Source organism: Zootoca vivipara, chromosome 10 (genome assembly GCF_965207765.1).
Source record: "Zootoca vivipara chromosome 10, rZooViv2.hap1.1, whole genome shotgun sequence".
Lineage (NCBI taxonomy): Eukaryota > Metazoa > Chordata > Lepidosauria > Squamata > Lacertidae > Zootoca > Zootoca vivipara.
Window position 1 is genome coordinate 10,877,730 of NC_142593.1, and position 15,763 is coordinate 10,893,492.

Below are 15,763 nucleotides of genomic sequence, written 5' to 3' on the forward strand. Positions count from 1 at the left end.
CATCACTTTAGTTTTTTTCTCATTAATCCTAAGCCCCGATATTTCCTCAAAATTTTTTAGAATTTCTCTCAGCTCTTTAACCGATTCTTCTGGGTCTTCTATCATTACCAACATATCGTCGGCGAAGGCACAAATCTTAAATTCCTTCCCTTTTACTTTGATTCCTTTGATTTCCTTGTCTTCCTTGATATCTATTAGCAAAAACTCAATTGATAGAACAAACAGCAATGGGGAAAGGGGACACCCCTGCCTTGTTCCTCTTCTTATCTCAAATTCCTTTAGCACTTCCCCATTTAGAATTAATTTTGCAGATTGACTTTTATATATCGAATTGATTCCCTCATAGAATTTCCCCCTTATGCCATATGAATCTAACGCTTTTCTCATAAAATTCCAAGATAAGGAATCAAAAGCTTTCTCGATATCAAGGAAGACAAGCCCTGCCCTTTTCCCCGGGGACCAGTCTAAATACTCTATTAGGTCCAAAAGAATTCTTATGTTTCTGGACATCGCTCTTCCTGGTAAAAAACCCTGTTGATTCTTATCTATAATCCTAATCAGAACCCTTTTCAATCTACTGGCCAGAATATCCACAAAGATTTTATAATCTACATTAAGAAGGGAGATTGGTCTGAAATTTCCAGGTTGTCTGAATTCCTCATCATCTTTCGGGAGCAAGGTCACATATGCCTCCTGCCATGTCTTTGGCACCGATCCACCTTCCAGGATTCCATTCACCAGTTTTTGGTAAACCCCTCCTATTTCCTCTTTAAAAGTTTTATAATGCAAGCTTGATATGCCATCTGTCCCAGGGGACTTACCTAGTTTTGATTTTGTGATAGCCTCATAGATTTCCTGCAGCGTCACAGGGTTATTAAGTGTTTCTCTTTCTTCTTCCGTAATTAATTCTCTTCCTCTCTTCTCAAAATAGCTATTTAATTTCCCTTCATCTATCCTACCTTTGTCATATAATTTTTTATAATATTCAGTAAGGCATTTTTGGATATCCCCTAATTTTGTTAACTTTACTCCCTTATCCATAATTCCGCTAATCGTTCTTTCCTTTTGGATTTTTCTTAATTTCCAACCTAACAATTTCCCTGCCTTATCTCCCCATTCAAAATTTCTTTGTTTGGCCCACTTTATTTTATTTTCTATCTCTTGACCTATTAATACGGAAAGCTCCTTCTGTAAAATTTGAATTCTCATCCTCGCTTCCTCATTTTTTGGGTTGGACACTCATTTTTTCTCATTCTTGCCAATTTCCTTCTTTATTTCTTCTAAATTCCTTTCTCTTTCTCTTTTTATTCTGCTCTTTTGTTGAATATACAAACCCCTAACAAAGGCTTTGCCCGCGTCCCATACTGTTGTCGTATCTACCTCTTCTGATATATTATTTTGATAAAATTCTCTCAGCAATTCTTTCACTTTCTTTACAAATACCTCATCATTCAAGACTCTCTCATCCATTCTCCACCTTTTACATTTAATATTGTTTTCCTTGATTTTGGTCATAATTGGATTGTGGTCCGTAATTGATTTAATCATTATTGCACTTTTATTTGTTTTCTGAATTAGTCCAGGTGTTAGCCAAATCATATCGATTCTTGATGCTGATTTGTTAGCGTTGGAAAAATAAGTAAATTTCCTTTCTGCCGGGTTATCCCTCCTCCAAACATCTTCTAGCTCATAATTCTTGATCAGATTTGAAAAATTTTCTGGTAGTTTCCCTCTAACTTTTTTACCTTCCTTTTTCTTGCTTCTGTCTAATTCTGGTTGCATTACCCCGTTAAAATCGCCCAGTAAGATTATCTCTTCATCCGAAATGTATTCTCCCATCTTGTCTCCCAATTTTTTAAAAAAATCTTTTTTACACCCATTTGGTGCATAGATGTTAATCACTACTATCTTCCTTCCTGGTATAACTAGTCTCACTCCCACCATTCTGCCCTCTTCATCCTGAAATAGTTTTTCCGATTTGATATTTTGTTTAACATAGATTACTACCCCCTTTTTCTTCTTATTATTACAAGAAATAAATTCCATTCCTAATCTTTTATTAATTAATACTCTCTCATGTTTTTTAGAAATATGCGTTTCTTGAAGTGCAATAACATTCCAGTTATTCTTCTTTAATATACGCTCTATCTTATTTCGCTTACACTTATTATTTAATCCATTAATGTTCCAAGAAACAATATTAAAATCCATTACTTTATTTAATTTCACAAATAACTTTCAAAGATAAACTTCTACTGAGAACGCAAAAGGGTGGGAATTTCGCTTTCAGAACAGCTTTAAGACAAGAATATCAAATTTCAAGAGGGTAATTTTGATCCTAGGTAGCACACTGTTAATATTCTCAGGGTTATTATCTACTTGAATTAACAAAAAAAAGAAGAGGAGGATTCAACAGATCAAATTTATAATCAGCCACTCGGTCCTTCAAGTTCGTCTCCTCCTTCCTCCTCTTCCTTAAAAAGTTCTTTTCTATTTCTATTGCAAAATTTCTCCGCTTCACCCACCGATCTGAATGTTTTTTTCTTGCCTTTGAATACGAAGGTGAGACCCTCGGGATACTCCCAAGCAAACCAGATACCCTGCTTTGTGAGGGCCTCTGTCAAATTTTTGTACGCCTGTCTTTTCATCCTAAACCTTTTGGGCACCTCCTTAAATATGGCTATTGACCTCCCTTCAATGATTAAATTTTCTTGCTTCTTCTTCTGGAAGATTTTATCCTTCAAAAAAACGGAGTTCAAAATTACCATACAATCTCCCGGCCCCTTGATGTTCTTTGCTCTATCAATTCTTATTCTATAAATTTTTTCAATGTCCATTGCTAAATCCTCTTCCTTCACTTGCAGCCACTCCGCCAATCCTTTTATTATTTTCTCTTCCACATGTTCGTTCGCAGTCTCGGGCACGCCCCTCATCCTTAAATGCAGTTCTTTCTGCTTCATTTCAAGCAGAGCAATTTGATCCGCTAAGTCCTCCTGCGTCTTATTCCTTTTTTGAGCTTCTGCTTCGTCTTTTTCTCTGGCTGCTTTCAACTCTTTATTGTCCATTGTTACTTTCTTCATAGCTTCTTCCTGTTTAGTCATTTTTACATTTAAGTCTTTCACAGCTTTATCAAGTTCTTTGTTTTTCCCATGCAATTCCTTCATCTGGGTAGCCAGGTCTGTAATCATTTTGGAGTTTCCCTCAATTTTCGATTGCAGGTTGTATTCTACAGCGTCTAATTTCTCGTTTAGAGACTTGTTCATTTCCGTTATAAGCTCCTTTATGTCAGTTAGAGCATCGTTGTCACTTGAATTAGCCATAGATTGTCTCCTTTGTTGGCTTCCCGCCGTCGCTGTAACTGCTCCTTGTTGTTCTTTACACTTTTTCAACGGCATGCTCTGCTACAATGTCTTTTTTCTTCCCCCCAAGTCTCTATCAGAATCTTCCCGTGTATTTTACCTTCCTAAGTTTGACAGAGACCTTTTTATTCTCTTTCTTGGGAGCTCCTTCCCCCACCTTTTAAGAAGTCATTCTTTTAGATCAGTCCACTTTTAGAACGGGAGTCTTTCAGCGTGCAGGGGGGGGGGAGGGAAATCTCCTCAAAGACGGCTCTTTGTTCTTTTATGGCTGCTTGTCAGGGCGCTAGACTGTAGCACTCACTCCCACTCTCTTCCTTCTAAGCATGCCGTGCGAGCTGTCACGTCGCTTTCCCTTTCTTCTTCCCTCCTTCCCTCCGTCTTTACCCCCTCTTCCTCTTTTCTGCTTTAGAAAGGTCTCTTAGCAAACCCTGGCATTCATCCAGATCTCCATTTTGAAGCAAAGTTCTTAACTCCTTTATATGGGGATCGATCTTTTTAAATGTAGCTTTCTTCTCACTCTTCTAATATCCCCAACAAACAGTCCAGGGTCTGAATCACCAAGATTTTGTCAATATACCACAGGGCTCTCTGGTCGCAAGTCTTTAGCGGTACGTTAAAAAAAGTTCCTTCGACTCTTCTCCCCCACCCGCGTCGTACGTAATGCCCTCTTAAGATTTTACTCTCTCAACTCACGGGTCGGTGTTCCCTGTTTTCCTTCAGCCGAAGAGCTCTGGTGCTTGCTAGGTGGATCTTTGGGGCGCCGCGTCTGCAGTTACTCTGTAGCGGCCGCTGCTCTTGCCGCCGCCGCCGCCGCCAATCTCGCGCCTGGCTCCTCTCCGCCGCTTTCACCGTTTTTGGGGGTGCCGCGGCAGAGTTCCGCCAATCCGCGCTGCTTTTGTTGCCTCAGCAGGGGCCCCGTACCTCTGCCTTTGTCGTCGGGGGGTTTCAGGCGCAGATCACCCCCGCCAGCTCCACTAACTGCAGTTTTTTGCTCCGCTGTTATCGGAGCTCCTTCACCCAGCTCCACTCGCTAGCGCACCTTCACCGGAAGTGTACATAGTGCAGTTGTTTTGTGCACAATGGTTTTGTGTGTACAGTGGTACCTTGGTACTCGAATGGCTTGGCTCCCGAACAAATCAGCTCCTGAGCACCACAAATCCGGAAGTGTTCTGGTTTGTGAACCTTTTTCAGAAGCCGAACGTCCAACGCAGCTTCTGCTTGACTGCAGGAAGCTCCTGTTGCCAATTGGAAGCCCCCACCTTGGTTTTCAAACGGTTTCAGGAGTCGAACGGACTCCCGGAATGGATTAACTTCAAGAACCAAGGTACCACTGTAGATTGCATTCCGGTTTTACTATTCAGCACATTTTATTACTGGATTCTGAACTGTGTAAGTAGCTTGGAACCAACTGTTAAGTGTGAAGACCTCCTTCCATGGTTCAGGTCACTCCTAACCATGCCTGGGATTCCCACCCCAGGGAACAATTTGCCCTGCATGAATAGAATCATAGAATCATAGAGTTGGAAGAGACCACAAGGGTCATCCAGTCCAACCCCCTGCCAAGCAGGAATAGGATTGGTTCAAAACACAGGGGCCATCATTTACACCGATAGCTTTGTAGGACTCATGCCATGCAAGTTGGGGTCCCAGAAGCATCCACACCGCACAGGGATATGTGAATGGGGCCGCTGGCAAGCGCCCCAGCACCTGCCGCTAGGGGATAGAGGAAGCTGCAAATCTAAACTAAACTAGCCAACCCATATTCTCTATGGGTGTGCTCGCAAGGAGCTTCCTGCGGCAAACCGTAAAAGAGGAGTATGTCATGGGAGAAGCCATTACTGGCATTGGGTTGTGTAGGCATCACGCACCTGCTGTGTTGGTCCTCTTCATTTGCTAAGAAGGGATTAGCACAACTGGGGGGGCCCAGAGGCCCTGAATAAGTGCATGTGGCACCTGAATAGCTGCTTATTATGAACAGGATTGTAACCAGCCCTCAGTTTATTCAGACTTACTGCTCCAGGCCGGGGTTTAGGAATCTCTCCGTTGTATCGCAACCACTTTGTGTGGGACTGCTCAACGGTCGCGATTTGCATGTACTTCCCTTTGGCAAAAACATCCTCCACTGTAGAGATGTTGTAGGCACAAACAGCTGATAGCCCAACGTTGTTCCTTAAAAAACACACCAAGGAAACCAAAATTAGCAACTTGTTTCACACTTCCTCGAAAACAAATACTTCCAAATGTTCAAGCCTTACTTACAATTGTGGGGAGAAAACCCCGTAGATCACTGGCTCCTTCGAACCTGGAGTCTTCAGGATGAAGACATCATTGACAACGTTGAAAAATAAATTTTTATCTGGTACAGAGCAAAGCAACCTGGCCTTGAGATAGGATGTCCATTTTTTCTGTAAAGTTCTGTGTCCACCTTGATCCCCCTTTAAAAGAAAAACACATTTAAAAGTAAGCAGATTCCTCTTCTGAAGTATACGCCATAATCGTCACAATTACAACAAATAAAGGCTTGACATATCTCGCTTTGCATGTCATGAGTCTATCTCCTATATTGGTTTCACCTTTTAAGTCGAATTACTGAAATAAATGAACTTTTCGGCAATATTCTAATTTTTCGAGTTTCGCCTGTACTTGCACTTTGACATGCTTTCGAACTGCTAGGTTGGCAGGAGCAGGGACCGAGCAATGGGAGCTCACCCCGTCACAGGGATTCGAACCGCCGACCCTCTCATTGGCAAGCCCTATGCATTAAACATTAAAATACCAACTGTGCAGCTAATGCAGGGAGTTTTTAAAATACCCCTGCTCTCCCAACTTTTGCCTTGTCTGCACTTTTCGAAAAAAGCAGATGTCTTAATATGAAATGCATTTGAGGTAAGCAAGGAATTTATTTTCCACCGAGGCAGTTTCAAAATAATGGTAGGCAATTTATTTTCCTAAGTAACCAGAAAATGCACATATTTTCCTCCTCCAATCTATATATAGCCCCATACAAATCATTTAGAATGAGAATCCAGTCACTTGACTGTAATGCTGCCGCTTAAAAGCAATGACAGACAGTCAGCAGACAAGAGGACCATCGCAACCATGCCAAAGCAGATTTGCTTCAAACTACTGAGATCTCATAAATCTTTAAGACTGTATCAGGTTCTGTTGCTTAATTACATCCAATAAGTTTTTAAGCACCTGGTTTTAAAATGCAACCTCACTGCTCCTGGAGATATCTATCTATCTGTCTGTCTATCTATGGCAGACAGTTTGCTCAGTAAATTTTTCTGGAATTTTTGCAAACATTTTGAAAATGTAACCTTGTTTCACATCGAGAGGTTTCCCCCAAAGCCAGGCAGCTACTATTATGTTTAAAAGGCTTGAGAACGACAGAATTAGGGCTGGTTGCAATAGTTTTCTTCCAGGCTATGGCAGCTAGCCACCTGCCACATCACAGTCAAGCAAGAAATTTTCTTGGTGTGAGAAAAATGTTGGCTTTGTCTGGTACCCTTTAGAAATGCGTCTGGCATAGCACAGGCATCCGGCTTCCCTTGAAATTACGATGGCTAGAATTCAATCGACAGCTTATGAGTGATGCGTGAAGTGAATGAAGCGGGAGAGTATAAAGAGTTCTTAGTCTCTCTCTTTTTTTAAGCTAAGAAAATTAATTTCCACCCTCATTTAATAATGGGAGCAACTTGGCTTCCCTTACTGACACAGAATCAACCAGTTTTTGAATGCAGAATGCAATCTTGAATCCTTTTTCTTCTCCTGAAGTCTTGATAAAGCTATATCCACATAGAAGCATCCAACAGTCATGGATTGGAGATATGGTGCTCCATGGGGAGCACTGCCAAAATCTTGAGGAAAGGAAAGACGGAAAAAGCTCTGGACGCACAAAGGAGACACAGAACCATGCAGACTGCACTGTTCATGCTAGTTGTGGGACATGAGCAGTGAACCCAGACCACCAGGGCAAGGGGCGGGGAAGCAATATAAACAACATGACATCTTGCGATCGAAAGGGCCACAATTTTATTCCTTATGTCAGACGGCTTTGGCGTAGGCACTGGAGAAGTGTCCTTAATCAGCCAACCCAATTGCTGGCTGATTACTTCACCAGGGCGATCCTGGGTTAAGGATCCCTCGCATGACACACATCAAATCCAGGATAACATTTGAAGAGTTCTATGGCCCATTCGGACAGAGTCCTTTTCCCTGGAGCCCTTTAACTTCTTGATGAGGAAGGAGGGAGTTGGGCTCCTTGCCACCCAATTCTGTTTAGACCAAGGATCCATGCCAATGACTTTATCTGCCAGCAAGCTGTGACCATTGCTGTGAGGTGGGCAATACCTTCAAATGTGGTCCACTTTGTCCTGAGGCAAATTCCTTCCTGGCGCCAAATATAATTGACAGAGGAAAAAAGGTAAAAGCAGTGCTTCTTTCTAGGGGGATGCATACCCCCTCAACATTTTGTGAATCTAAGTTTGGCCTCATTGAGGGGCAGTATTTCAATATGAGTAGGAAAATGAGAGTACCCCTAAACATTTTTAAAGAAAAAAAGCACTGGGTAAAAGGTAAAGGACCCCTGGATGGTAAAGTACAGTCAAAGGCGATTATGGGGTTGTGGCACTCCTCTCACTTTTCACGCCGAGGGAGCCAACGTTTGTCCACAGACAGCTTCCTGGTTCATGTGGCCAGCATAACTAAACCACTTCTGGCGCCACATGCAGCCCGAATAAACAAGCACACAATCACTGATAGGTCCACCTGCCATTGTGAGGCTCAAAGCAATGAAGGTGATGCTTCCCCAGCTGTTGCCATAGGCTGTGGGTTTCTTGTGATGTCACAAAAGCACTTGGCAACTGAGTGGATATAAAGGCAGGCCAAGGAGAAAGCCTTTTTCTGTTTCCAGCAGGACACACCTGGCAATGGATGTGACATTCAGCACTGCCCAGGTTTCTTCCACTTGGAGGAGGCAAAGTGGTGAATGGAAGGAGACAATCCTCTGGCAGTGGGGTGCTAGGGAGCAATAATAAGGCAAGTTTGCTTGCTTGAAGGCTGCCGGTATTTAGGATTAGAAGCTGGCAGACCTAAGAGCCTAAGAGTAGCTTCTGGCACAACAGAACACCATAACAGAAACCGGAGTGCACGGAAACACTGTTTACCTTCCCACCACAGTGGTACCTATTTATCTACTTGCACTGGTGTGCTTTCAAACTGCTAGGTTGGCAGGAGCTGGGACAGAGCACCAGGAGCTCACCCCGTCACAGGGATTCGAACTACTGACCTTCCGATCAGCAAGCCCAAGAGGCTCAGTGGTTTAGACCACAGCGCCACCCGCGTCCCCTGAGTGACAGAGTAACTCCATAGCAAGGCCATGCACTGCCTGCCTACCTTCGGGCAGGGCCATAACATGTAAGGTGAGTGAGTGGGATGCCCACTACCAATTGTGCTGCTGGAAGCAGCCTGTTAAAATACACTGGAGACAGACCTGAGTGATAGCTGTGCTTCAGCCAGGTATGCCTCAAAAGTACCACCCCTTAACTTGGCTGTGACTGGCCAGTTCGAATTTAATTGGTAGAGGATCCCGCTGCCAAAGCAGCAAGCGGTCTCTCTGTAAGCCTGGACGTCTGGAAATATAGATCGCACATCTGGACTACAGTGATTGGGGGGAAACTGCTAGCATGCAGACAGTGACAACTTTGTTTGCTCTCATCCCAAAATGATAAGGAAACAAGGGGGAAATGGTTCAGCTCATTCTCACCTTACAAACTCTGGCTATTCTTGGAATCATCAGCTTGCCAAGAAATTCATATTCCACAGAAACCTCAGTGAAAAAGAAATACACTTTGTCGTCATCCTCATTGGCACTGTTTGGATCAGCTCTTATCACATCGGCAAAAATGAAATTTGGTTCTAGAGAAGTGAAATACAAAATTGCTTAATTTTAATAATTCCCCCCCTCAATATTTCCTGTTAATTACACATTGTGGACACTTTATATACGCATACGGTAGCTGTTCCTTGGTCCTAATAGTATATGATAACCTAGATCTTTACTGTAGCAAACTCTTCAATAAAATTTGTATTTAAAAAAGAGCTATTTTCACAAATTAAACATAGTGAGATCAAGATCCAAACACACTTTTAAATTGAGAAATCTGCTCTACAATTCCTTGAATTTCTGGTGCAAGTATTTATACAGCCACAAAAATAACAACACTGCTCTTATGGAATAATCCTTGAAGGAATCCTGTTAGTTATTACAATTCAGCACTGACTTACAAGAAGGGGTTGTTAGTCCATATTGCATTGTCATTTTCCCCACCCCTCATCCCCTTTTGAGAGCATCCCTAAAGTCGTCTGATAATCCAAAATCAAATAAAGGATAAACCAAACCACAACACAGTTTCTTCAAGCTGCTTTAATGGATTTCATGAACTAAACCAAAGCTGTTTACAATTTTTGTTATTTCAAGATGCGTATTGTCTCCAACTCAGACAGAAGACTGAAACAATTGTGTATTTATTGGGGAACAGCAGCAGAAAGAGATATTTTTGGCTTTGGAAACATACAAAAGGGGGTACTATTTTGGTAAAGAGATTACTAGACAGTACATTTTAGGCACATTCCAACAAATGTTTTACCAAATCTTACCATTAAGCCAAGGAATTGCATATTCTGTCCGTAAAGGATTTTGCAACGAGTTCCTTGAAATAATTGGTTCACTTCCCAGGAAGTTGTAAGACGTTCCAGAGTAAAGATCCCCATCTTTGCAGCAAGAAAGAATTACATGGATTAAAAATATATAGCAGTAGTTAGCAGTATTTTTTCAAACTGAATGACACCATACACTCCTCCTAGTATATCTTTCATCCCCTCCCAACCTCTCCCTCCTGCCTGTCACTTGCTTGCAAAAGCCCTGCAGTAAATTGCTATATTCCCAGCTGCCAGGCTCCAACACACCTCTCCTCCCTCTCTTAATTTCAATGAGCTAAGTCAAATTACCTGTTGTGTATGGTCCCCACTGTACCATTATTAAGATTTAATTCAAAAATTACTCCACTGGATAGGCATAACATTTAGAGCTGACCCAAATGACACTGGTTCAAATGGCTTTTAACCGAATTTGATAGTTTAAGAAGCAGAGGACACGATGGCTGACATCCAAAAGATTATGTGGTCTGGTCATAATGGGAGGAAGAGCTTCTAACAAAATACTGGGGTAAATAGGAGCGGCTCAAGAAAAAGGAACTCAAGATACTAGTACTAAGCATAGGATCTTCTATGGATCCCAGTTCTTCCTATAACAGAATACAGAAACAGCAGAAGGTTTGTACTTACCAACCATAACTGATGTATAACTTTGTGCCGGATCAAATGGACATCTTCCTTTGCCATCCTCGTTTCTACCCACAAGTTTGAATGATGTCTGGTTCTACAAATCAAATCAAAACTTCTTCTTTACTTTCCACGTGGAATGCAAAAAACCACAACTCAGCATATAGCTCTGAATGCTTCGAACCAACCCTTTCAGTACAATTAGAGATACAAACTCATGCAACCACATTCAGTTCTCTCTCTCTCTCTTTCTCTCTCTTACATTATAAAGTCAACCTGGTGGAATAACTGCAATTGTTACATGATGTTTCAGCTTATTGCATTCAGGCCCATGACTTAAGCAGCAGACGGGTGAAATTCAACCTTTAGACATGGTGAGGGAATTTATGGGCCTGGTTCAGTACACAATGCTTTCTGCACATCAAAATGAAGCTGAAAATAGTTGTGAGAATCAGCCCTCCGTCCCTTTGTCATGCATAAGTAGTATGCACTTATAAAAGAAATGTGCAAAATATAATGCTTGTGATCGGTGGTGGGGAGAGACAAGTCTATGGCAGTTCCAATGAGATGAAATTAAGGGTGTGCTTAATTAATGCTGGACTGTACATATTTTTAAACGAAATATTTATCAGTGGCATGATATTGCTATACGAATGAATGAATTAAAGCATAAAGTGCCAAAGATTATGATTTGGTGACATAGGAAAAAGTTTGTGTCTCTGTAACACAAAGAGTTTGCCTTTTAAAAAATTATAACCTGGTGCTGTTAATACTCCCATTGCACATACAGGCACATATGCATGGAAGTTGTCCCCGGAAACATATGTGAGGATACCATGGGATTGTGGGGAATGGCAAATGAGGACAAATGAGGGATGAAACAAATGAGGTTACCCTGGTGTGCTAATACATACAGAGAAGCCAGCAGGAGGGAAGGAGAATGTGGAGGTAGGAAGACAACACAGTTTAGAATGATAGCCAGACAGACACTAGGAAAAGAACAGAGAGGTCAAGCAAACAGCAGAAATAATGTAGATTGTGCCATGAAGAGTGACTGCCCTTGGACAATCTTCTATTGTCTGATTAAGCAGTTTTATGCATGACCCTTTCACCTGCAAATGCCTTTGTGCCTTCTATTGAGGTGTGCACCACTGAAACCAGGAAGTCACTAATTGGCCTAATTGTTTTCTGAAATTTAAATTTAAAATTTAAAAGGATGAAATTTAAATGTCAAAAGCTGCCCCAAGTGGTACATTTGCACAAGATGGGGAGAAATAAAATAAATAAAATAACCATCGTTTCAGAATTTGCACAAATTGGGAAACTATGGTTACCAGCTTTGATCTATTAAATCAGTTTGAAGTTAGTTTAATATTGTTCCGAAGGTGGTGCCGCAGTGTCCGAATTTGGATAAATGGGAAAGTTCCTGGTTTAATCATGAACAGATATGTGAAAACACCACACATGGGGGAACATGCTTGCGCCGAGATATGGGCTGGTTGAATTGGATGGATATACCGATGAAGAATTCTTGAGTGCCAGAAATGTCTCCAGGAAAATGAAAATGAGAAAAAGCCAGTGTATAGGTGGCAGTTGAGAGCAGAATAGCCTTTCTCTTGCCAGAAAGTGCCAGTATACTACCCAAAACAGCAAAGAACTATTTTGATGGAAGATAAGCTTTTTAAAAGGATGAAATTGTAACTGGAAAGTGATTAATATGTAAATAAGGAAGCCGGCTGTGGCAAGGACATGGCCAAGAAAGGACAAATTCTGGCAACGTTGTGGAAAAGATGATAGACAGACTTACAGATAAGGGAGACAAGAAAGTTTCACACTCTAACATCAAAAATCCTGTTCTTGGGAACAAAGTAAGGTCCGAGTGAAAGGAGAACGATGGTAGAGTCAAGAGACATGGAAGGTAGACAGAGGTGGATTTTTAAACACAAGGATGACTTCATTCTGAAGTATTCAGGACTATGAGGCTATGGCATAGCCAGGAGCTGACAGAGACAAGACAGGCAGAGAAGGGAATCAGAGTATTTAGGGAGAGACACAAAAGGGATGTCAGTCACACAGGAAAGTTTGAAAACTTATGTACATGTCTGTGTCCTTTTCATCACCCAGCTCAGGAAAACTGCTTCTGCAGTTGCCCCTAAAAGAAAATGTGTTCTTCCCGCTTACCAGATGATCACAGATGGGCTGAAACGCGTTAGTTCCACATACATAGAGTGAAGTATCATCCAGCTGTTGTAAGACACGGACGTAGTTAAGGCACTCTGTCTGTAAAAGAGAAAAGGAGGAAGAAAATACAGAGATTTTCAGAAAGTGCAATGAGAATAAGAAACCCTATTAGTGACTTGCATGGCTTCAGACCTAGACACACAAACAAGGTCAAGCCTTGGTTTAATTAGAAGAGATATCACGGCTCTGCATGCAACTGCTTTGCTATTCTCTTGCACAAGTGAGCAAACCCCGGAAATATCCCATTAACTACAGTTTCCTGTTTCGTCTTGAATAGGAAACTGTGGTTGACGGCTTCAGAACAAGCCATTGTAGTAAACCATGGTTTCAAGTTTCCTTAACATCCTGGCTTGTTCAGAAGCTGTTAACCATAGTTTCAGAGTTTTGGCAAAATGGAAAACCATGGTTAATGGAACACTTCTGGTTTTGTTTGCTAAAGGGGTTGTAGGCAACAGGTTGTTCATATTTTGGCTATGGAGGTTTGAGCATGGCCGAAAGTTCACTCAAAACCCTGCTTGTTTCTCTCTAAAGCAGGGGTCCACGAACCACCAGTGGACCATGAACTTCATACAGGTGTTTAGCAGAGTGTTTGTAAAAATACAATTTAAAATCATATAGTATCTAGCACAGGACATTGAAATTCCTACGACAGGCAGAAAAATAAGTGGCCCGTCAAGACCCTCAGCCTTGATCAGGTGATCAGGGGTGGGGCAGAGTTCGTGAACCAATGCTCTAAAGCAGGGGTGTCCAACAGGTCGATCACGATTTACTGGTAGATCCCCGCAAGGTTTTGGTAGATCGCAGTTGATCTCTGGCTCCCTTTCCTTAGCATCGCTAGAACTGACTCCTGCCCTGCCCCCTCGCCCCACCCTCCATTGTTATTTGATCTCTGGAAGGGAAGACGGAGCTTTCTCTATGCTGCTGTTTTCATCCATAGCGATCTTTTTGTAAGTGACTAACCCCCCCAAAAAAACCAAGCCCCCCCAACCTTTCATTTTAACCCCTAAAAGGGGGCTTTTCTCCTCCCCCCAAAAAGCTGGACAACTTTGAGTTGAACCCCCCAAAATGGGGCCTTCCTCCTTCTGTGATCGACAGGTAGATCGCCGGGGTGCTCTAGGTTGACCTTGGGATTTTAAAAAGGGATTGCCTGTGTTCTCCTGATTGAGCATGCCTTGCCCCGGCCCCAGCGCTCTGTCCCATTGCCACCACCGCTGTGGAAGCTTGCCTTCCGTTATGCGGCTACTTTGTGGGTGAAGGAGTGATAACTGCGGACTGTTGTGTGATCAACTCTTGCCAATCCTTCCGAAAACTCTGGGCATTCCCCCCTAAAAGAAGCTCAACAACTCTTGCCAATCCTCCCCCCGCAAAAAAGCTCGACAACTCTTGGCAATGACAATGGGTAGATCACTGCTAGTTATATTTTACTGGGAGTAGATCGCAGTCTCTAGAGAGCTGGACGTGCCTGCTCTAAAGCAACAGCAACAAGGAGAAAAGCTAAATAAGCTAATCCATCAATGAACTGCTGCTTCCCATCATCCATAACTTCAAATACGTTGCAGCACAAAGCCAAGGCTGCTTGGAGTTATGGGAAAGTTTGGCTCTTTTTCATACTTGGTACTGCTGCATTTGAAGAAGAAGGGAAGAAAGCAGCACTGCCATGCGGCAAACTACCAGCTCTACTTTTTTTTATCACACACATACTGTACAGCAGTGTTTCCCAACCTTGTGCCTCCAGCTGTTTTTGGACTACAACTCCCATCATCCCTAGCTAGCAAGACCAGTGGTCAGGAATGATAGGAATTGTAGTCCGAAAACAGCTGGAGGCACAAGGTTGGGAAACACTGCTGTACACAACCGTTCAGCATCATGACTTACAGGAACTAACACAGCAAAAGAGACACATTAACTCTGCTGAAGGTTTAATTAAAGGGGCATGGAAAATTAATTACTTCTGCTATACTACTAGAGGGGGGGGGGACTTTTCTTGAAAGTCAAGCTGATAAAGAGACAAGCGACAAACTCTTTTCACCTGTTTGGATTTGCCCTTTTCTGCACATTTCGTCTTCTTGTCTTCTGTGACCTTCCAAAACACCTGGAGGAAAACAGATCCAGGGTGAGAACAAATCAAAGGACCTTCTTAGTGCTCCCACAAAGAGCAATTAATAATATTACAGCGTCCAAAGCCATCCTGAGGCAACTGCAAGCAGCTATACACCTCTTTTTTAAAAAACCCCACTTTCTTGGAAATGGGACTTTTCCAAACACACCTGCAGTACTGGAGCTGGAGAACTTTAAGCACATGTGTAAGATTAAAGCAGATTACTTCAAATTATTAATTATGCTTCCCATGAATTAGATTTGCATAGGAACTGTTTACAGTTTATAGGGCAAATGACAACCGCTCCCCTTCCATCCAGCCATTTCCCAAACTGAGAAAACAATATAAGCAACAGGAAAGCAATAATATAAAATAATCTTGCATATTAAAGACTAGAAAATGACTGACAGGTTTCATCTGGTAAAAGCAACTCTCTAGCTTTAAGCATGAAAGCAGCAAGGAGATTGCATTTTGAAGTCCTACAACAATGCATATTCAGATGTGCTATAGTTAACAGGGTAATAAATCACATTACTTTGAGCGTGCATGTTTAAATTAATTAATTAATTCTTGATTAATTAAATTTTTTATTATTTATACCCCACCCATCTGGCTGGGTTTCCCCAGCCACTCTCAGCGCCTTCCAGCACATATAAAAATGCAATTATGTTTGGGCTTGGGCTGCTGATCATGAATATTTAGTATACAAAACAGCATACTT

The 15,763-nt window shown here is 42.0% G+C and overlaps 1 protein-coding gene across 10 annotated transcripts in view; it reads right to left on the reverse strand.

Annotated features, from left to right (window-relative positions):
- SEMA4D (semaphorin 4D) overlaps positions 1-15,763 on the reverse strand; it is a 147,114-nt gene that overhangs the window by 33,409 nt on the left and 97,942 nt on the right. For all 10 annotated transcript variants that reach the window (XM_035099543.3, XM_088652914.1, XM_088652913.1 and 7 more), the window contains 7 exons: positions 14,974-15,036; positions 12,885-12,983; positions 10,707-10,800; positions 10,020-10,133; positions 9,127-9,278; positions 5,619-5,794; positions 5,372-5,528 (listed from right to left, as the gene is read on the reverse strand). In XM_035099543.3, coding sequence (XP_034955434.3) covers positions 5,372-5,528; positions 5,619-5,794; positions 9,127-9,278; positions 10,020-10,133; positions 10,707-10,800; positions 12,885-12,983; positions 14,974-15,036 — 855 coding nt within the window. The remainder of the gene's footprint in view (positions 1-5,371; positions 5,529-5,618; positions 5,795-9,126; positions 9,279-10,019; positions 10,134-10,706; positions 10,801-12,884; positions 12,984-14,973; positions 15,037-15,763) is intronic.